This window comes from Lucilia sericata, unplaced genomic scaffold (assembly GCF_015586225.1).
Source record: "Lucilia sericata isolate MDLA Ls3-8-SP2 unplaced genomic scaffold, ASM1558622v1 Contig000017F_arrow, whole genome shotgun sequence".
Lineage (NCBI taxonomy): Eukaryota > Metazoa > Arthropoda > Insecta > Diptera > Calliphoridae > Lucilia > Lucilia sericata.
Window position 1 is genome coordinate 81,742 of NW_023994056.1, and position 24,252 is coordinate 105,993.

The following is a 24,252-nucleotide window of genomic DNA, read 5'->3' on the forward strand; positions in this document are numbered from 1 at the left end:
AATGTTGTGATAATTGTCATTGCAAATTTCTTTTGTTAAACATTTCTAATTAATCCCCCAGGGGTCATGTTTTCTTGATAAAAGACCCACATCTTGATGTATTGCAATCCCGGTGTAAAGAGGTGCTACCAGTACCTCTAGACTGCCGGGACTATAAGCTGGTGATGTCATTTCGCTGCTCAGCTAGTCCTTGGAATGATTTGACATGGGGTCGAAACAGAGAACCATATAATATGGTACTACGGATTGCAGGGCTTGTCCTGGCTGGTCAGTTGGTTGAGGTTCCTTCGGGACCCACGTAGTGGCTCTTACTCTTCGCGGGAAGAGTAAGTTGCGGTGAAAAGACTGACCCACAGAGGATTGACTGTGGGACTAAGCGTTGGAAATGTGTCGGTGTTAATTGTATATAATACAGGATGAATGTAGGGTATACGGGTCTTGCCAACCCGTATACCTATAGTAAGTGTGTCGGATTTTGTTCTCTATTTAGTGTGTCGGATAAATGAGAAGTGTTCTGGTTTGAAAGGTGATGGATGAAAGATATCTTATACAAGTGATAGCATTGAATTTTCCTTCATTGTGCAGGTATATTTACAGTAAATTCTGTTCATACCAGATTTACCACAGTGAGTCTTTGTGAGTAAGAACAAAGTCTCGGCTTATTTGATTGATTCGTACTTCGGTCTATCGGTTACGTCTCTAGGTGCTTTTGTCGACTCAACAGAAGCCATCCCATCAGAGATTAGATAGCTCAAGTACTTGAGCAAAGTTCACGTATACTGGACAGGAAATTCCATATAAGTAAATTGCCACATGCGTGTTAGAAGCACAATGGGCGGTGGTGAGTCGTCACAAAAACTCAACCAATGGCTGAAAAAGGCCATTGTGAAATAGGCCAACACGGCAGTTTCTCTTGTAAATAAGCATATGTCTTGTAAATTTGCATTTCTTTATTTTTTAGAAATAATGCAAATTTTGCTTTAAATTCTTCAACTACAATTAAAAAAAGATCTAAATATACAGATCGTATGCCAAGAAAAAATTTCGTGTTAATTTATGAAAATTACCTTAAGCATTTTACAACTTAAAAGCTATAGTATATAAACTAGTATTGATTACCAATTATGGGTATCAATTGTAAAACGATAAAAATTAGTTAACTTTAGAACACAACCCTACAATTGTCTATAAACGTTGTTTCAACACGATAATTACCAGCAATTGTTTGAAAGGGGCTCCATTAACAACTTTTAATATATTTATTTTTTTTTTTGTTACTATTATTAATAAATACATGTACAACAGCCAGCACTCTTCTTAGGCTATAGAGAACAATTCGGTTAAATGACTGGGTGGTCCTTCCTGGCACATACATACATGTAGCAAGCAGCAGCTATAGCCGTGCAAAATCAAAGATGATTTAAAGAACCTAAACAATTTGTGTAGCAATAAAATAAACTAGATATTGGCCTTTATTTTAAAATTTACTACTCAACCCTGTATACAGTTTTAGTATGTTAACTCGGTTAACATCCTATTCAAACACGCCCTTTTTAAACATTAAAATTAAACTACAATTAATTGAGAAGTGAAAAATACTAAAGTTTTATTTTACTAACTAAGTAGTCAGAGTCCGTCAGTCCGTCAGTTGAAGAAAATAACTAGTAGTCCTTATGGTTTTAGTACTAGTAGCAGCTAGTTGTAATATGAAGTTTCCTTTAAAGAGCCATCACATCACCTAAAGGCAAAATGATTATTGTCATCATACATTGCAAAATTGAAGTAAAAAAAAATTTAAAAAAAAATAATAATAATAAAATTGAAAAACAAGCGAAAATAAAAATTATAAATAGAGTATGTATGTAGTATATAAATGGGTTGTCGTGGATCTATAGTTTAGTTTAGTAGCGTTGAACAACGTCAAGTTGGCTGCTGCTGTTGGTTTAGGATGTCTTGAAAGTGTAAACGAGCCGCAATAAAATAATGCAAACAAACGTTTTATACAGACAAACTCTGTATGGGCAACCTAAATTGAAAAGCAAATTACAAATTCAATTAATCGCGCTGTCAGTTCGATGGCTGAGCGTAAACATTTTAATTTTACTAGAATTTGATTTATAAGTTTAGACTTTTATGAATAATTGCTGTTCATTTTTCACAAAATATTTAAATCACTTACATAGAGAAATTCTTAAGCTTGGACAGCTCAGCTATAAAGTAACTTTTTATGAAAACTTGCCGCATCATCAGCATTGTTATCATCCTTAGTAAAAACGGAAAGAACAGAAACAAAAACATCAATGTTTAAAATTGACTGACATGTATTTCTTTTCATTTCTTTTTTTTTGTGAAGTAGTCATTTTTTGTCGTTTTATGAAGAGGGAAAAATCTTCTAGCTATATGTAACTTTACGAGTATGTTTATGTTTTTTGCTTGAACGGTTCAGTTTAGTTTGTCTAGTATTTACCAATGCTTTAAGAGACCGCTTTTATAACTTTAAAGTTCAAGGTTATTTACAACAACTAACTGCAGCAGTAGCAGCAGCAATGAATGTTTGGTAAAAAACAGTAACTGAGGCAGTAAGTAAAATTATGATCATGCTGACGATGATGATGCTGTTGATGATGATCATGACGACGATAGTGATGCACTCGCATTACAATAATAAAAACTACACACTCCAAAATAATAAAAAAAAATCGACAACAAAAAATTACAACAACAACTTTAAACTTAAACCGCCATCAAGATTAAATATATATAAAGTTTATTTATTTATTTTTTTTTTCTTTATATTTTTTTGGTTTTCATCTTTTAAACTACGACATACATTCAACACGAGTTCCCCGTTTTCAATGGATTTCATTAGGTTTGTAGCATCAGCAGTAGTAGTAGTACTTTGGTTTAGTGGTGGCAGTAGTAGTTTAGTTTTCTTATTGTTGTAGTAGCAATACCTTTTAACATTGAATTAAGTTCAAGTTTAAATACCTCATCATCATCAGCCACAGCATCAAAACGAATAAAAAATTAAATAAAATGAACAGAACAAAAAAATGAAAATCACATAAACAACAGCAACCTTTTGTTGAAATGGGTGCTTTGATTAAAGGGCTTTTATGTTAACCTACAGGCGACGATAAAAAAATAGTTCACCCAGCTTACTGACATACTTTGAAAATGTTTTAAATTAAACTACAAAACTTTCTTTAATAGTTTTTCAATAAAAAGCCCTCAAATTCAATTTTTTTCTTAAAAGTTTTTTTTTTACAAATAAGCTTTTACCTCCAAAAAATTTTTCTTTAAATGCTTTTTTTTTTTAAATAACATTTTCATTTTCTTAAAACGTTTTTATTTTATTTTTATTATAAAGCTTTTTCCTTCAAAAAGCCTACTCCTCAAAAGCTTTATATTTCAAAAGCTTTGGCCTTATTCGTAAAAAGCTTTCTCCTCAAAAAGCTTTTTCCTTCAAAAAGCTTACTTCTCAAAAGCTTTATGTTTCAAAAGCTTTTGCCTTATTCCTAAAAAGCTTTTTCCTTCAAGAAGCTTTCTCCTCAAAAGCGTTCTATTGTTTTTACTAAAAATTCTTTTGTCACTAAACAACTATTTTTTTTTACTAAAACTCCCTACTAGATTGATAAAGCTTTTCTTATAAATTTGGCATTTCCATTCATTCGATTTTAACAGCTTTATCAACAAAATACTAAAATATATTTTACTAAATAAATAATATATATTTTTTGTTATAAAACCCTTTTTTTCATAAAATTAACATATTCACTATTCAAGCTTTTCAGCACTAAAACTCTGCAGAGAGCTTTTCTTTCTAGCTTATTTCAGAATAATAATTTTTGTGCTAAAATAGTCTTCTTTACAACTTAAAGACGTTTTTCATAATAATTTTATTTTATTTTTACTAAGCGAGCTTTTTCGACTTCAAAAGCTTTTACATTAAATAACATTTTATTACTAAAAAAATTATTTTAAACAAAAAATCTAGAAAATTCTTTTAAATCAAGAGAGATATTCCTTCTAGCTTTTTCAAAATAACAACTTTTGTGTTGAAAAGAGCTTTTTCGCTCAAAAAGGAATTTGCCTCAAAAAGCTCTTTTTTTCTTAAAAAGCTATTTTTCATAAAAATTAAATTTTTACTAAACAAGCTTTTTTGACTTCAAAAGCTTTTGCATTAAATAACATTTTATTACTAAAATCTTGTTGTGAACTAAAAGTATACAAAATTAAATTTTTACTAAACAAGCTTTTTTGACTTCAAAAGCTTTTGCATTAAATAACATTTTATTACTAAAATCTTGTTGTGAACTAAAAGTATACAAAATTCTTTTCATTCACTTTATAAGTTTATTTTACAAAACTAACTTTTCCAAAGAAAATCATTACAAAAGCTTTTGTTGTAGAAACCTGTTTTTAAAGCTTTATTTCAACTCAAACCCCTTCAGAGATTCCAGTTCTTAGTAAATTTATTATTTAAATAAAAAATTTAAGTTTATTTTACAAAAACAGCTTTTCTAAAGAAAATCATTACAAAAGCTTTTGTTACAAAAACCTGTTTTTAAAGCTTTTTTTCAACTTAAACAACCCCTTCAGAGACTGAAGTTCTTAGTAAATTTATTATTTAAATAAAAAATTTAAGTGCCCTCTTTATTTGTCATGGAGTGTACTTGAGCTTTAACACAAGTGCTTATACTCTTAATATGCGATTTTCAATTGTGTGTGTATTGTTTTTGACACATGACCATTTTTTTGTACCTTTTTTGAGAAATATTTTTTCTTGTGATTTTCGAAATCTTAAACTTGACCGTTAAAACAAACCCACCATCACTTGTTAGTAGATCTTATATTTCAGTTGTTTGTCGTTTGAGGCAATAAATGAAATCGATCAGTGCTGGGTGTTGAGCAAAAACTTCGACAATGCCAAAAGGACACATAAACTTATACATACAATTGCCTGCTGGCTTGTTTTTGGCTTGCTTAGCTTAGTTGAACGCCTATTCGTCCGTCTGTCCGTCTGTCTGTTTCTTATTTTGTAAGTTCTTTCTGTGTTTTAAGAGTTTTGCTGTTTACTGTGATGATTTATGCCAGCAAATTGTTGTTAAGACAATTTTTACGTTTTTATTTTATTTTATTTTTTTTTTTTTTGTACTTTTTGCATTTTCAATTCTGATGTGGTGAATTTTTATTGTTATTGACATTTTTTTGTTTAACAGCAATTGTTACTCTCTATGGAAGTAAATGGTTTAATAAAAATTTTTATTTTCAAGAATTTAAAGTGAGATGAAAATAATTAAATGTAAATAAGAAGCTGTTGTGCAAAAAACTCTATTAAAATAGTAAAATAATAAATATTTGTCAAAAATTTTTTTAAAGTTGAAATGGTTTGAAAACTTTTGAAATTTTTTAATTTTATAGGAATTTTTTTTGGCCATAATAATTAAGTTACGTTTAAAAAACTATTTAAACTGTGATTTAAATAATAAAAAAAATTTATGAATTTTAATATATGACAACAACTATAACTTACTCATTCATATCTCTCTCTCTCTTTAACATACCAGCATAAAAAAGTTAGTTTATCTTAAAAATTATTTTTGAAATGTTTATAATAAATACTCTTACTTCATGTGAAGAGAATTTATACATCATTAAAATTGAAATTGAATTCTTTTCTTTTAAAACTAACGGTAAAATTTGACACCTTTATGCATCATAAGCAAACTTTTAAGAAGACACAACACAATAACAATATGAATAAAAATGAAATTTCTTAGACAAAAGCATAATAATAAGCTACAGCTTAAAAGGGGAGCGTTAAAAGCATAGAAAAAGAAAAGTTTGAAAAGAATGAAATTAATGTCATTTGATAGATGTTAATATATAGAATGTGGCTTAAAAAAACACTTTTCCTTTTACAACTTCAACGAAAGAGTAACTAACACTGTTAAAAAAAGTAGATAATAAATAGAATAATAGATAAAATAATAAAAACCAAAAGAAATGGCCGATAAAAAAGGCTAAAAAGAAAACAGTTAATATAAACAATTAACACGAAAACTTTAAACAAGTAAAGAAAGACTCGTAAAAAAAAATATAATTAATTTTCATTCCCACCACATAAAATGCACTATTTAACAACTGATTTAATGAAAGAATAATTCATTAAAAAAAATCTCTTGTATTTTTTCCAGACTAAACAGTAAAGTAGTTAGTAAAGCACCGTGTAACGACTCTTAAAATTTAAAAAGAGATTAGGCCATTAAAATTTTGTTCAAAACTATATCAGTTTCACTCAATGTTTGCAAGAATTGCAGTAAAAAAGTAAAAATATTTTAACCAGTTGAATAAAACTTCATTGCTCGTGTTGCAGCCTTAACAGCCAGCAACACTTGACAGCCCCGTCTTAGACAGACTCTGCAACATCAAGCACAAAACAACTTGTTTAGAAACGTGTGAGCATAATGTTCATAATTTTTGTTATTTTTTTTTTTTTTTTGTTAGAAAACTGTTGCATGATCATTATATATATAGACGCGTTCTAAACAAGTATTAAAAGTAATAGATGATAAAATAAACCGTTGTTTTTCTTTAAAATTTAAAAAAAAGTTTTCTTATTTTTCTTACTCCAAGCCCCCAGAGTGCGTGTTATTTTTATGCCATCAGGCAAATTTAGAGGAATTTTGTAAAACTTTTGTTCATTAAAATTACGTTTGTTTTTAAATAACACATTTTTAATGTTATTACTACAATCTTTAGAAAATTAAGAAAAAAACACATTTGAAACAAACATGTAAAATTTATTTCTAGGTAGGCGTTTCTTTAAATAATTTATATTAAAACTATTTCAGTTTCTTTTTTTTTTCTTTATTAAGCTGCTTATGCAATTAAAAGTTTATCTATTTTAGCTTTTGTACGCACCTTAAATATTTCTTTTATATCGACATGTTTGATTATTTTATAGTTTGAAATAATAACATTATAAGAGGATTTGTTAGTTATTTAATTATGTTTCTTTTGTTTTTTTCTATTAGTGAACTAAATATTTTTTTTTGGATTTTTTTAAAATTAAAATAAATAGTTGTTGATTTATAGTTATTATTTGTTTAATGTTTAAATAAATATTATTATTATTATTATTTTGTTAGCTTGAAGGTTAAATTTGTTTTTTTTTTTTTTTGCTTTAGATTTTTCTAAGTGCTGTTAATCTCGCTAAAGTATTTTAATTTATACTGGTTTTTGTTTAAGATTTTTTCTCTTTCTAATTGTTTTTTGTTGTTTAAGGAACTAAAACCATACACGTGATTTGTTTAAACATTAAAGTATAAAATATTTCCTAATATCCCATAAAAATCAAGATATTTAAAAACAAGTTTGTTTCTTAAATCTTTTGTTTTGTAAGTGTTTTATGAATTAGAAGATCAAAATGTTTTCAGTTCTATACCAAACATTATTTTTAATTTAAGGTCATAAATTTTAAGATAATTAATTAATCTTAATAGCAAATATTATAAATAGTAGTATAATACTTAAATAAACTAAGAGAATGCCGGCAATTATTGTATAATAGAGTGAGAGTGAAAGAGAGAGAGAGAGAGAATTATAACGAAAATGTAACATGTTTGTGCATGCTTCAATGAATTATATATCAATATTACTTTAAAAATATCCATAGTAAAGAATAGTTCAAAGAAAAGTAATTAATTCGGTTAAAATTTTATAAAATTTTAATCTTATTTTTTGAGATTTGTTCAGGGATATAACTCTGGCTTTTTAAAAACTCTGCAATTTCCAACAACATTACAAAATCTCTATAACACCCTCTATCCTTAAAACTTTAGCCAATAATAAAGACATCAAATTATTTCAAGTTTTTGTCTTAAATCTTTTGTTTAATCTTTAGCATATACATAATTGTTAAATTTTTTAGCATTCAAAAGAAATTAGCGATTGAAAGAATAACAATTTTTAGGCTTCAAATTGTTTCAAGTTTTTGTCTTAAGTCTTTTGTTTTGCATTATAAGCAAATTTATAATTTTAAAAATTTTAAAGAAATTAGCGTATAAAACAATAACACTTTTTAAAACCCTTGTTTAAACACTATTGTTTTACAAAGATTGCGTATTTTGGGATTTTTTGAAAAATATTCAAAAAGAAATTTTTTGAACGTTTTGATTTATGCTATACGACTGACAATCTTAAAACAATAATTTAATCATGTGCTATTGTTTTATTGTATAATTTCTTTTAAAGCTCAATGGCATTTAACTGAATGACGTATTTTACTACTAATGCTATTTTGACTCTGATTTGACTTGTTGAAGCTTTAAAGTTCGGTTTTTTTTGCTACTACTAGATTAAAAACTTTAGAATATTTTAGCTACTAGTTTTTATGATTAACACTATTTACTACATTAAAGGTCACAGATTTTTCAAATCAAGTAGACAAAAGCTTTTACGAAATGAAAACTTATAGTAAACTATTTGCCTATTTTAGGTTCAGATACTATACAATCTCTATTGTCGGTATCTCTTCTACATCTCTGCTCTTTCTGCGCAAGACTTATTTCATTTCTATTTGCTAATTTTACTAAAGTTGTGAGTAAAACTGATGTTCAAATTCGCTATCTTATGTTTAATCCTTATCTCCGGGGGGACCTAGTTTTCCTTTTGATAAAAATCATACAATTGTTAATTGTTACAAACTTAATTTGTAGTCATCTCCAGTAAAGCACGAACCTTAATCGGATTTCCACACAAACACGGATTGCCACAGGAAAACGAACTTCCTACTTAAAAATTTGAATTACACTTTCTCTTCTTTAGACCAGCCATTGGCTTTTAAAGAACACAACTTTTTTTTGTAAGTGTAATTAAATCAGTCATCGACAGAGAGTAACAAATGAGCTCTTTGATGGGTTTTGTTCAAAAATCCATTGTCTTCATTAGAGCAGTGTCCGGCGTAATTCCTAAGAATTTTCCAATCATAATAACATCACTTCCAAGATACTTGGATCTAACTTCGACGAATGCCTGACAGTGGCAAAGAAAGTGCTCCAGATTTTCACTGTCCTCTCCACATGCTCTACATTCGTCTGAATCCTCACATCCAATTTTGTATAGATGTGGTCGTAATCCTGTGTGTCCACTCAGAATACTTACCATCATACTAACCTCAGACTTGATCATTTTGAGAAGATTTCTCGTCTTGCTTTCATCAGGATCAACTCATAGAATCTTTGTGGTTCTACCCATCGTTTTATTATTCCAAAAGGCCTTATGGAATTCTTGCGTCGAATGGTTTTGCGTTTGTCAGGTTAACTACATCGAGTTCTGCATAGCTCTTCCCTTTAAAGCTATTATATTCGCCCTTTCGTTGCCGACTACTTCCGAGTGGCCTGGCAGCCATATGATGTAAACCTTACCTCTGGGCGAGTATTCAGTCCAATACGGTCTTAGATTTAATTATTTCACCTGATATCGTACTAATTGCCTTCTGACTATCGGCAAATATAATAAGCCAATTTACACACTCCCTTATTTCTCGGACTTTTGCCTGGAAGCTTGTGTTATGATTAGGTAAACTGTGGTATATTTCTGGGTCTTCAATATAGAACCCCAGGCCCACTTTGTCCCCCAATTAGGAGCCATCCGTGTAGCAACGGATTCCTATTGATATTTGCTCTAATGTTCCGCTTGAACAAGACATTTTATCTGCTATCAGCGTTTCAAAATTTCCGACATATTCCGAGTCTGGTATGCGATCAGTCATGTCCGATGGTTATGTATAGGCTTCCAATGTATCCAGTATATAAGCGCAGCCTCATATCTTAAATATGTTTCAATGGGTGGGATATCTAGCAACGTTTCCAGGGCCTTGGTTGAAGTAGTACACATGGCACCGCTCATACCCAAGCTGCATGTGCGCTGAACTACCTGTAGTTGTTTGATATTACACTTTTTGTCCAAAGCAGTCCACCAGATTATTGAAGCATAACCTAGAATTGGTCTAATTACACTTTTTTATAGTAGGACTAAGACCCCTTTAGTTCTCCTACATATCGCCCAGCACCGATGTGCCTTGTTGGTCCTATACTCTATGTGGTGTCTCCATCTTAATTTAAGGATTACACCTAAGTACTTAACTTTGTCTGTCACCAGTATATTCTTGCCCAGGAAGCAGGGTTCTCAGTATACGTACCAATTTTTGTGTTTCTTGTGAAAAGACATATTTCCGTTTTCGTTAACATTGAGGCCTCTCGGTTGAGCCCAGCTCAAAGCCGTATTCAGAGCCTCCTCAGCTCTTCTACACAAGTAACAGTTTACTTTGCTTTGAAGCAAAAAGCTATAGAGCTCTTTGCTTACCCCTGTTTTATTTACGTATTTCCATGACCATTATTATTATCTGATTTACTGACTGTATTATACCCAGAGGAGACTGTCTATTTCAAATATTTAACCTTCTTTATTCTCATCTTTATTCGCATCTTTAAATAATGCAGTTTAAAAGACAATTTTAAACGATTTATTTTGATGTAAAAGATTTATACCATAATTATAAACAAACCCTATTGACAGACGCCCTTCTAATAAAAATTAAATATAATGAATTGTTATCTGTCTAGCCGATAATTTGGATCTATAAATTTTTATATGAAAAATATCGTAAAATATAAATGACCTTAATCTAAACAATTTATTAAAAACAATTTTAAATTTTTTTTAAACAAACTATAGCTTCTAAAGAAAATAATTTATTCCAAATAATAACAATAACAAAAAAAGAAACAGCTGTTGGTTGCAATATCTTAAACTATGAAATCAAATCTAAAATTTTTCAAACAGACTTTGTGTAATCATGTAGGTGTTTAAAACTTTTTTCTATAAGTATGTTTAAAGTCTTGTTATTGTAGCTAAACATCAATTACGCTTCGTTTAGTTTTCTTTGACTTTTTTGAATGCAATCACAGAAGAGCAGTAAAGGGGGGAAAATCCTAAACATTAAGAAACATACATAGGAATCATATAATGTCTGTTAAACTAGTAAGAGTGTAAACATGAGTTGATTTTTCTTTAATTTTCCCTTTTTTTCTTTATTTTTCCTTTTTGTTGTTGTTATATGCTATTTGGTGTAACTTAACAGCCAAAACAATGATTTGGCATTTTATAAGCTTTTTAAGTAAAAGTAACAGCACAAATATAAAAAAAATAATGTTTAACTGGCAAAGAGGTACTGGAACATTTGCCAACTTTGAAAAGTCTAACAAACTATTACTTAAATAGTTAGTTAGACATAATAGTGTTTGTGCTGTTTATTGTTTTTACTTTCATTTTAAATGGTGAAAATTTCATTTGCTTAAGTATTAGGTCCATATATATTTAATTAATTTGCTTAACAAATTTTATTTAGCTGTAACTTTTTTTTTTGAAATTGAAAACAATGTATTTGTTATAAATTGACTTTCTTTTTATATTTACAATATTCAATTAAATTTTATTTTCATTTTTCAATGTAATACATGTTGTTTTTACTTGGCATACTTTACTAAAACTCATCATTCATGCATCCATCCATCCATACATTCATTTCAATAAGCATAGCAGCACAAGTCCACCATTGTTCATGGTTAAATGAATAATTTATACAAAAAGTTATGCACTTTTATTTATTTGATAATTTTCTAATTTGCATTCAAATTCAATAGTATTGTTATTCAAACTTTAGTTTCATTTCAATTTTCAAATTATTGCTGCAGTTTTGTTTATAATACCTTATGTTGTGTTACATTTCCTAACTATTTAATTTTAATTTAATTTTAATGACTCCCAGTACGCAATATCTGTTTTTTTCTTTCATGTTTTGTTGTCTAAACACCTTAACCTTTGTCTTAACTTTGACCATCATTTTATGTTCATATTACGTTGTTTTTTTTTTCGGTTGTTTAAGTTTTAGTTTTTAAAATGTCATTATTATCATTATTATGTGTTTTAACTATTGTTAGTTGTATTTAATTTAGTTTGAAGTTTAGGTTGTCGATTTATACTTTTGGTTTTTATTTTGTTTGTAATATTGTGGCGGAATGACAAAACAACAACAACAGCAACATTGCCAAGACACTTTATTACCTTTGGCCACAATAGCTGTGTAAACTATTATATTATATAGAGGTGTTAATTTTGTTTAGTTTTTCATATTTTGCTTGTTTTCGCCTTTAATGGTCTTTAATAGTAACGTTTTGTAATGGCTGTACAGTGGGGGGTAAAACTAAGTTGAAATATTTGAAATGTTTAGTCAAAACTGGATTCCAAATGCTGCGTTTGTGCTGATGTTGGTAACGCACAAACATATTGGTCCTACCGATCGACACATAATCACTTTCTGAGTCGATTAAGTCGTGGTCGTCTGTCTGTCCGGCTGGCTGTCTATCTAAAACTGCATAGAATTAGCTAGATATTCTAGCTACAGGCTAGAATTTCCTAGATATTTTGATCAAATTTGGACCATACAAGTTTTTCGGCACAAGGACATGTCCGTCTGTCCGTCCATCTGTCTGTCCGTCCGTCTGTCCGTCCATCTGTCTGTATGTCCGTCCATTTGTCTGTCCGTCCCTCTGTCCGGCTTAAGATAATTTTTTAAAATTTGTTTTATAAACTTTTTCCTCAAATTTAAAATATGTAATGAAAACGTTACTTAAACAAATTTATTTTCCTACAATTTTTGATCTTCACTGTTAATCTTATTTCTTGTTCCGTTTTTTTTTTTTTTAATTTAATTGAACAATTTTGTTATTATATTTTGATTTAATAAAAATAAATAAAATAATTGCATTTATAATAAAATTTAATAAGAAAATTGAAAAAAAGCTGTTCGTGTCGATGTTTTCTTTAACGCTTTCACAACCAAAGCAAAAAGTCTTTATAAAAAAAAAAGCAAAAGTGTTAAAGAGACATAAATATAATTATAAAATTATGGTTATTATAACCATACCAACCGACTAGAAAAATTTTAACATAAAATAAAACTTAAGGAAAATTTTACTAAATCCTTTTTTATATAAAAAAAAAAACTTAGGATATTATAATTTTCTTAAGCAGTGAAGCGTTAAAGTTTGTTTTTCTTTTTATACCCTACACAACTTTAGTTTAGTAGCGCACAATAATATAGGTCCTATACCTACCTTAAAGCATACCCATCGGCTTAGAATCATTTTCAGCTATGTCCGTCCGTCTGTCTGTCCGTCCATGTAAACCCTGCAATCAAACTACAGGTAGCATTTTTGAAGATAATTCAATGAAATTTGGTATATGATCTTCTATTGTCTCAGTGACGAAGTCTATTGAAAATGGTTAAGATCGGTCCATTATTTCACCTAGCCCCCATACAACTGAACCCCCGAAACCTTGTAACCAAAGTACTGATCGCAATTTTGAAGAAAATTCAATGAAATTTTGCACATGATCTTCTATTGTACTAGAGACGAATTCCATTGAAAATTGGTAACATCGGTTCAATAATGGGTAACATAGCACCCATACAACTGAACCCCTCGAATAGGGCTTTTAAGTTCATAATTATGTTCAATATACTCGTATCTCGACAAAAAGCTGCAAAACCAAGTTCTATACTAGCCTTCATGATCCTGATGAATTTTTTTGATGACCTTATTTGACCCTAGCCCCTATACAAAGCCCCCTTCGATATAAGACTTAAATGTACATAATTTTATTCAATAAAAAATGGCTAAATTATATCTGAGACAACTTAAATGCTTTATCATGAACACTAAATCACATTTTATTTTTATAACTGGTGTAGTGTATAATATGGTCGGCCTCGCCCCACTATAACTTCTTACTTGTTTAGTTTCAAATTAATCATAAACATTATTCTTGGCTTTAGTAAGTGTTTAAACTTTTAATGGTTTGTTAATTAATTACAGCAATTTTCCACAATATATATTTTTATAAAAACTTTGTTATTATTTAATGAATTTTTAGTGTTTTTATTGTTGTAGTTGTAGGTTTGCGTAACGTGTGAAAAGTAATTTCATAACAAAATATTTTATAAACAAAACAAATGCATTTTTTTGATTATTATTACCACTACTAAGACGAGTCCTCTACTACTACTACTACATACCATTTTATGCAATAAACACTTTTTTTCGTTAATGATGTCTTGGGCTATGTAAAAATAATAAATTAAGAGAAAAAACTTAACAACAACAAAATTACATAATAAAAGCATATTTTTAAATTGTAAATTGTACATTGCATTACAAATAATTTTTTACGTTTTCACTCCCTCTTACGCCCGCTTTAAGTCGCACAAAAAGAAAACAGTTGTATGGAAAAAAAAGAAAATTGTTGCATTGAATTATTTTTGCTAGGCCATGGCAGTAAATAAAACAAAATAAGAAGAAGGAAGTAAATTGTAGTTAATTTACTGTTCAAAAAATATATATATATATATTGCGAAAAAGCTAAAAGAAACTATTTAACATTTATTACGGTTACAAACAAAATACTTGTAATTTGTTAGCTTCTTGCTGCTTAAAGTTTTCTAATGCTTTGCTAACTTTTTTCTTTATAACCTCGTAAGACATACTACGTACTTATAACTGCTGCAGTTGTTATTGTTGTTTTATGGTGCAACACGCATAAAAACCTTTTGGTTGTATGCTTTGAAAATAAATTAATAAATAAAAAGCGCAACAACATTTGCTTTACCATTAGTCAGACATACATAAGTAAACGAAAGTTGGGAATTTGTTAGACTATAAATGCATGTGAAAAAGTTGATGAAATCAGGTGTAGTGGAAGGGGAAAAGTAGACAACACAAAGGTTAAGTAATCCATAATAAATGAATCAATGTTAGATAACAAATGTATAACAAATGTTCGTTTGTTTTCAGAGGGGGAAACAGAAAGTGTTACGTTCAAATTACAAAAGAAATTCAATTAATAATTTTCTATAATTATTTTTTTAAACTACAAAAAAATGCTCTCTGTTTTTCCTTTTTAATAAATACCATAATTAATACTTTATAAAGAAAATACAAAAAATTTTCATTCTTCAACTTACCTCCTGCATTTAAGCCATTTGAAGAGTGTTTCATATTACCACCATTCCCCGAATTAGAAGCTGAATTTTGAAATCCACCTCCTCCGCCGCCGCCTCCCATTACTCCATATTTGATGGGTTTAAAGTGGAAAAAAGAAGGTGAATAACCCGAACCGCCTCGACTCAAAGAACTAAATTGTTCCTCACGATCCTCCACATATAGGCCCTCCTTGCCCATGGCGGCCAATTGTCGGCCCTTGGGCATAAACATTACCAGGAACACAGTAGCCGAAGTGGCTACCAAGCCGAATGCTATGCAAGCATCTTTATGTCTTTCGGCCACCGCCAAACCGCACAACATCCAACCCAACCATATTGGTATAGCGCCTCCAATGGCCAAACCTATATAAGTAGCTTCTCTATAATTGTCTCTAATACCTCTTGATTTGATAGCCAAAACTGAGACGAATACTATCAGGAATATAATATAAATAAGAGAAAATAGAAATTCCGAAAATTGGGTTTTACACAAAGGTATTAATACTGTGCCCGCCGTAGTAATGCGTGCATACATATCTGTCGAAGCGCTGGCATGAAACATAGAGGCAAATGATGATGAAGATGATGTATGATCCGTTTGTGATGTCATGGTAGAGGCCAGTAAACTATTAGCACCAAACGGTACAGATAAGGTAAATAACTCTGGAGGTGAAGTTATCAGCCATTGGGCTCCTATAGCCACTTGTATAAGCACCGCAAATAGCAACAGCAAACCTTGATAGGGGGCAGGCAAGTACACGCCACCATTAAGGCTTATAAGAAAAACACATTTCACCAGTAAAGCGGCAAACACCAAGGCATAGGCTACACCCACACCAAAACGTATAGTGCCACAGGTTAGCAAAGAGGGTTGGGCGGTTATAATGGCTCCCAAGCCGGCACAGGCAAATAAACCCAATAGTAACATTTGACCCAAGAAAAGATGCCTTCTAGAGGGTGAGGTTCTCCAAGCCTTAAACAGCACAAATATTTCAAAGGCTGCCATCATAAGCATGGTTAAAGAGGCCAATACCAATACCGGCACTACCCAGGGTTCCTTACGTAAACCGGTAAAGTTAAGATGTGTCGATATTATGGTGGGTGGTGTGGCTGTACTATTAGCTCCAGCAGCTGTTTTAGGGGCCACTATTAAAACCGAGCGAGGTCCTCCCGGAGCGGTTACAGAGGGTTGTATAAAGTTGGGTAAACCTCGGGCCTTGGAGCCTGTTCTTGAGGGCACCAAAGTGCTGGCTGGTGGCAATGTTGAGCTGGTTGGCACTACAAAAAATTCTGTGGACATTTCCACCAAACGATCGGCCTTGGAAACATTGGCCACCAATACCGCCTCCGCTACATTTATATCTTCTCTGCGGCTCAACTGCTTAGCTTGTCTCTTTCTGCTAGTAGCTGGCGTTATAGTTTGTTCCTCCAAAGCAGCCACCGATAGCGTAAATGCTTCTGTTTCCGTTGCTAAACTATTATGATCACTATTATGTTTTATATTAGTCACTTGTTTATTATTCGATCTCACTTTTATGTCACTTTCCTGACTCACTATATAATTACTTCTTTTCAATAGACTATTTACACTTTTCTCTGTGCTTACACTTATTATTGCATGATTATTTTGATTAAGAGATTTGTTCAACAAATTTCGATTATTACCACTAATATTAACGTTGGACTTTTTGCGCAACGGTAGCAAACGTTCACCGAATCTGGGCTCGTGGGCGGTACGACCCACACCCGCCACATCCGCTTCATGAGCATAGTGGGCCAATTCCGCGTCGTCGAAGGCCAATGTTACATTGTGAAATTGCGCTAAACAGACGAGAAGTGTGAACCAAGATATTAGGGAATTTCGTAAACACCGCGTTTTTCTACGTTTGGCACACATTATACTGATTGCAGTTGCGGCCATCGACCGTCTTTCGTGACGGACCATGCCTAACTGATGCACATGGGCAAATGCATTTATGTTGCAACACTGCACAAATGACCGTAAACTATCCACAATGCCAGTAACAACAACAACTACAACAGTAAAAAATTTCCACACTAGCTAAACATTTAAAATTGCACTTGGTTGCTTGCTCTTGCTTGTGATCTTGTTGTTGGTCTAAAACTAAACTGTATGCAACTTGAATGTTTGGTTTCGTGTTTGGCCTAAACCATGCCACATTTGTGTTTTTCTTTTTTTTTTGTTTTTGCTGTTGATTTTATACTTCGTGTGTTGCTAACTTGGCATCGGTTTTCTTAGCGATTCTTATTTTGATTTTTTTTGTTTTTTCTACAAAAGATTCGTTTTCGCGTTTTGGTTTCGTTTTTACACTTCGTTTGGTACGCGGCGTTTAAAGATATTTTCTTTCTGTTTTATTTTATTGCTTCTTTCTTTTCTTATTTATTTTCGTTTTTTTCTTTTATTGTGTAAATTTTATTTAACTTTTTAACAGAAAGCGGACTAATACATCTTTTCACGTTGCTCAACCGTCAAAGACTGTTTGATGTTGGCATTTTCTTGGCTTATACTGGTGCTAATGTTGCCAATGAATGTTTGTTAGTTTTGGTTGGAGTTTGAAACTTGGTATTTGGCCTACAACATGTTGCCAGCAACAACAATAACAAAACCAAGTTTGTTTATTATTTATAAACAAAAATACAAAAAAAAAACAAACTCAAGGCATGCGTTTTGCATTAGTTGTTGGAAAAAAACAACAGTTGGTAGTGGTTGTGTGAAAAAAATGTTTGATGATAACGTGGTTAGAAAGATATTCATTCACCCGCAGTGAATATGATTTTAATACCATAATCGTAATGTTACAAAAAGGCTCTCTCTTAAAAGTGTGCTAAAAATTATTGTCTTGTAAATAACGATTTGAAATTGTTTATTGGAAAGTTAAATTAGTGGAAATTTTTAGCTAATAACCATAGCATAATATACATTTTCCACTTTTCTCTTTTCTCAGTCTTTACGATTCATTGAAAATGTTACGCTTTTACTGACAATTTTTTCTAATTTCTTCAGTAATATGACTTTGATTGATTCCGGATCCTGAAGGCAGTTTATAACAGGATATTTTAATATTGTATTCTAATTTCATTCATGGAGTACTTCCATCCTCTTTGAGAGCGAATGATATTTCCTCCCATATTGCCCATTTTTGCAACCTCCCTGAATCATAAGTTGGCTCGAAGGACCTAAATCTTGTCGACCTTTTCATAAGATTCACATCTAACAAAGTTTACAAGTGCTCCAGTAACAAATTTTGAAGAGCAGTTCAATATTTTAGAGAGATTTTATACCTTCAATTTTATGTTTAAAGCATTTTTGTATAAATCTGATGAATTTTCAAATTTCGTCTCGAAGGACCATCAGTTTTTTGCGCTTTTTAAATCAATGATAAAAAAATTTTCTGAAAAAATACTTTAGTTCGTAGGACCAATACTATTTAGGATATGATTGCTTTTCAGATCAGGCAGAGAGGTTATAAGATCCTTAATTAATATCGTCAGTCACCTTTTATAAAAAAGTTAACGGCGCGAAGGAACATTTATATAGGGCATTCGGAGTATGACTTAAATGAATCTTGAAGTGTTTATATTTTTCCACAAATTTGTTATTTTTCAAATTTTCTCTCCAATATTTAAATAATTAATTAAATTTCTTTACATTTCAAAACATGCAGCTCGAAAGACCAACTTTAACATAAAATTAGAATTTATTTTAAGAATTTTGATTAAATTTGGAATAGATTTACATATGTATCTTATAAATATAGTTAATTTCTATAAAATAATTAATTTCTTAATAATAATTGGCTCGAAGGACCTATTGTATATGAAGTTTTAGTTACGACTAATGTTTGAATTTTAGATGGAGACTTAAGATTAAATTAGCTTATTTGGAATTTTCTCTCCATTATATAAATGTTTAAAAAGTAAACACTAAAACATTTATTAATTTTTAAATTTATCATGCAACCCACGTATACATTTAGTTATGTTCCTAGTTCTTATCTCTTCAGCTACCTGTTAAACTAAACAAAAATCTTTTTTTTTTTTTCAAAATATCTAAGGATAGTGAGCAGTTGTATGGAAGTTTAAAATTCCATAGGTTAATTAAACAAAATTACAATAACTTCCCTGAAATCTACAACTAAATCAAAAAAATTAAATAATTTCTAAAAAAAATCAATTGTATTTATTTTCTTGACACAAATTTAAGATTTAAAGTCAATAACCGGCTTGTTATGTCATAAAAATGTAAATATGTTTTTTCACATTTATTTCTATATGTATTTATGAATAAAGTCATGCACTAAACTGAACCTGATGAACACTATACTACAAGTACGAAGTCCGTCCGTCCGTCCGCCTGTCTAACTTTTTCAGTCTTTATGTTTAGACTTGATAATTTTACAAGTGTTTTTTTGTTTTGTTTAACAAAAACCCAAAAAAAAAAAAAACATTTTTGAACACAATACGTGCCACAAAAGAACCAAACGTTTTTATTACGTCTTCTGCTATATTTTGTTATTTCTTACGGTGACCGAGGGTTCAGGTGTGCTGGTGGTTTTAAATTTGATTTTTTTTTAACATTTTTATTCATATATGATTATGGCGAAAAAAAGTCAGCGGTTGGTCTTCTATTCAATACTAGTGGTAATATAAATGTGTAATAAAAATTTTAATTTAACATATATAAAAAATGTTTATGAGTTTTATATAAAAAATTCTTTCTAAATTTATAAATGAGAAATTAATGACAAATTGCTATTGATTTTTCTTGGAAATATACCGAAATATGTATAATTTTTTTGTCAAAGTATTTTAGAATATTTAATAAAAAAATATTATTATTACTCTATAAAAAGTTTTATTAAAAACTCATAAATGTTTGACTTACAGTTACTAGAAGTTATAAAAAACTCATTAAAAAGTTTTGAATACAAAAGTGTTGAAATATTTAAGTAAAAATTTAAAATTCATAGAGAAATTTTAGTAATAAAATAAACTGAATTGAATTAAAATCGAATTTGACATTTCAATCTTTTTAACAATTTTTATTTAATTAAAACTTAAGCTGCCGAATGACACATATTGACACCTCGTAACTGACAATTTTATTTTCAACATAAGAATATAATTATTAAAGGTGTTTGTATTAAATTGTTTAGGGTTTATTAACCAGTTAGGTAACTAGCCCTGTCTTAGCTTTTATCTTAATAATAATTCCCCCCAAAAAATATCGTAATTCATTTTAGCTAAACATCACTGTAAATTGATGTTTAAGCCAAAATATACATATTTATTTCTATTTTATAGCGGCATTCTGTTCTATTCATAATTTGTGCAATTTCATGTATTTAGCACACAATACCTTGATTACCTAAGACACCCAGCTGATGTGTTTAGAAGAATGTGAGTGTGAGTTTATAAAAAAAATAGAATTTATGTTGATACCAAATTTAAAACTTAAACAACTGTTAAGTTTTCTGTTATCCAATATAAATATAAAAATCTAAAACTTTTTTTACAATCAAAATAGCAAAATTAGTTTAAGCGTTAATTGTTTGGCCATACAACCATAAAAGGTTGCTTAATTGTGGCTTACTTTATTACGAATGTATTTTTAAAAATTAATTGAGAACTTAATATTCATATTGTGGTTAGACCTGACCGACCATATACATACACATGTTACAGTATGTTTAATAAATTTGTAATATTACAAAAACATATGTTAAGGGGTTTTTTTCTTATTAATGCAGTTTTGTTATTATTTATTTCTTGTTAAGACAGCTTAATAGTTTTTATATAATACTGTTTCCTTAATGGCAAGTGGAAGTTATACGGAAAAATTTTAAATTAATTTTAAAGCTTTTTAAACTTTGTTTTAGTCAATACGTTTGTAATGTTTATAATTTTTTTATCACAAATTATGGTTTTAACCGTAAATGATGAGAAATTTAATATATATTTTTTAACAAAATCTATAAATTTTGCAATTAAAAAATATTTTTTAAAAAAGCTTTTTATGAAAAAAAACTTAAAAATCGTTATGAAAAAAAGCTTTAAGGAAAGGAACCAATTTTTTAATTTAATTTTTTTTATAAAAGCTCTCAAGCTTTTTATGAAAAAAGTAAAGCTGTTTAGCTTTTTACAAAAAAAGCTTTAATAAAAACTTTTCGCTTCTATGAAAGAAGCTTTAAGCTTATTGTGAAAGAAGTTTTAAGCTTTTTGTGAAAGAAGCTTTAAGTTTATTGTAAAAGAAGCTTTAAGTATTGTGAAATAATCCATAGAATTCCAAAATTTTCTAGTGCAGTCGAAGTCTGGGAATCCATTTCTTTAAAATCTACAAAAGCTTTTTGTACAAAATCAGATTAAACATGTAAAAATGTCAACAGTAAAAGCTCAAGGCATCTTGTAGTTTTGAAAAACTTTCTTTTCTTTAGTCAGGTCTTAATCCATGCTGAAGTCAATTAATATTGTCTGCAAACTTTCGAAAATTTTACTTTAATAATTTGTTGCTTACCTAATGTTTTTTTTTTGCTTTTGTTCACACCCTCTGGCAAATTTATTACTAAATTATTTATAATTTAGATATAATCAATTTGTCATGTTATTTAAATTTTAATTTGATTTTTTGCGCTTAATTATTTCAAACTCATTTATTATGTGACAACTTTTGCAAAAAAACAAAAAATTTAAATTAATGCAAATATATTTCAAACGCTTAGAGCTTAGGCGAATTTTGAAAATACCATTCTATATTCTCTAAAAAGCTTTGTGCCTATAAAAAAAGTTATTCTTTTAAAAATACTTTTAATTGTTCTAAGGAGCCATTTTTAAATACCATTTAATTTCCTTTAAAAGCTTTTTTAAAAAGCGTTTGTCATAAAATATTTTTTTACAATAATTTTTCATAAAAATTCCTTCTTAGTAAAAGTTTTTAATAAAAGCTTTTTCAATAGAAGCTTTTTTTAGATAAAAGCTTTTTCAATAGAAGCTTTTAAAATAAAATAAAAATACCTTCTTAGTAAAAGTGTTTTAAAAACTTTTTCAATACAAGCTTCTTTTAATAAAAGCTTTTTCGATAGATGCTTTTTTTAATAAAAGCTTCTATTGAGCTTTTTTAATAAAATCGATTTCAATAAAACACTTTTTTATAAAATGCTTTTTCAATAAAAGTTTCTTTCAAAAACAGTTATTTCCCTGAATATAAACTTTTTTAATAAAAACTTGTTCAATAGAAGTTTTTTAATAAAAGCTTTTTCAACAGAAGCATTTTAATAAAATCTTTTTCAATAGAAGCTTTTTAATGAAAGCTTTTTCAATAGAAGTTTTTTTAATAAAAGCTTTTCAATAAAATACTTTTTTATAAAAAGCTTTTTCAATAAAAGTTTCTTTCATAAACAGCTATTTCCCTGATAATCCTTATCATTAAAAACCTCAAGAAATATGTTTATAACGTAAAAAAGCTTTTTTCATAAAAAGCTTTTTCCATAAAAAGACTTTTAAAAGCTATTTCAAATAAAAAAAACATTTTATATTCCCTCCTTCCCAAACCGCTGCCTCAGCTTGTAGCTCCCTTGAACTTTCTGTAGCTCCCACAAAAGAAAGCTTTAAACAATGAAAACAGATCTATTTTCTATAGAAAATATAAATCTCGTCTAAATGATTTCATGTCCATCAATTGTTTTGCATAATTACCGCAAATTAAACATTTGTAAAATTCTTTTAAAATAAACCTAAAGAAAGAATAACAAACACAACAAACCAAACAATATTCTTAAACTCGCAATGTTTCAAAGACTGTCTGTAAATGATTGAGTTTTAAGCCAACATTTTATATGTAGATAAATCTCTAGCTAGAAAAAAAGTTTATAACAATTTAAATACAAAAAAAATACCATAAACAATAACAACAAAAAAGCTAAGGTAAATAACCTGAAAAAGCACAGATTTTTTTTAATTTGTTTCTATCTTAACAATGCGGGTTGTTTAAATGTAGAAACCAATTTAAATTAAACACAATAGGTGATCTGATTTTTTAACAAATGTATTTTAAAAGTTTTGACGTTTATGCTCTTATTTCATTTTTTTAAATAAATAAATGTTTATAAACATTTTATAAAATAAAAATTTATGTGGCATGCATTTTTTACTTAAGCTTAAAAGTTTAAAACATTTAAACCATTATAATTTTACAATTAACTTTCATTTTTTAAAATGTTCAAAATCAGCCAGAAAATTGTTTAATTTTGTTGTAAATTTAATAATTAGTCAATATGGTTTAAAATATTGGTTTTACGTTGTAACTTATTATAACTTGAAGCATTTTGACCCATTTCTTGAGAGTAATTTTGTTATTGTTGAAAGAAAATGAAATTATTTTTTTTTTTTTTGTTTGGTTAGTTTGTTTATGGTTTAAAAAAGCCCTATAATTATTTTTTTCAAAGAAAGTATTTAACAGGGAAATGTTTTTTAAACCGTATAAAAACAAACCATTAGAGGCTATTAACTAATAGAAATATTAGAGAGGTCGTGAAATTTCACTGTTTCTTGAGATATTTATAATTTTATAATTGCTTTAAAAATTTTGGTGTCAAAGAAATTATGTAGCAAAAATATCGATTAATCGAACTTTCTTTAACACAGTTCTTTAGAAAGATAAAGCAAAATAATCGTATATTATTAAAAAGAAATATTGATAGTAAATCTTCTATAAATTGCAAATTATAGCTTTTTATAAAAATTTCTTGTCTATGAAAAAGTTTTTATAAAAGTACTGTTTTCAAAATGGCTTTTCAAGAAAATTTTTTTGATAAAAAAGTTTTATTCATAAGAAAATACTGTTTTGATAAAAGCTTTTTTAAAGAAAATATTTTTCATAGAAAGCTTTAACACCTTTTTTTTGCAAAAAGCTTACTCATGAAAATACTTTTTTCTAAAAAAATCGACGTAAACGAAACAAAATTGGATTGCTGATAAATTGGAAATCAAATATAGTCTAGTCTATGGTCAAGTCTATAGTCTAGTCTATGGTAAAGTCTATAGACTAGTCTATAAGCTGATCTATAGTCTAGTCTATTTATAATCTAGTCTATAGTCTAGTCTATGGTCAAGTCTATAGTCTAGTC

At 29.1% G+C, this 24,252-nt stretch overlaps 2 protein-coding genes across 5 annotated transcripts in view; one reads left to right on the plus strand and one right to left on the minus strand.

Moving 5' to 3' along the window:
* LOC119606144 overlaps nucleotides 1-17,608 on the minus strand; it is a 34,136-nt gene extending 16,528 nt beyond the window's left edge. For 2 of the 3 annotated variants that reach the window (XM_037959551.1, XM_037959545.1), the window contains exon 1: nucleotides 15,092-17,608. In XM_037959551.1, coding sequence (XP_037815479.1) covers nucleotides 15,092-17,054 — 1,963 coding nt within the window. In that variant the 5' untranslated portion in view covers nucleotides 17,055-17,608. The remainder of the gene's footprint in view (nucleotides 1-15,091) is intronic. The other variant, XM_037959559.1, reaches the window with a different exon arrangement.
* The window catches only part of LOC119606221, a 261,582-nt gene that overhangs the window by 80,483 nt on the left and 156,847 nt on the right, over nucleotides 1-24,252 (plus strand). The window lies entirely within an intron of this gene.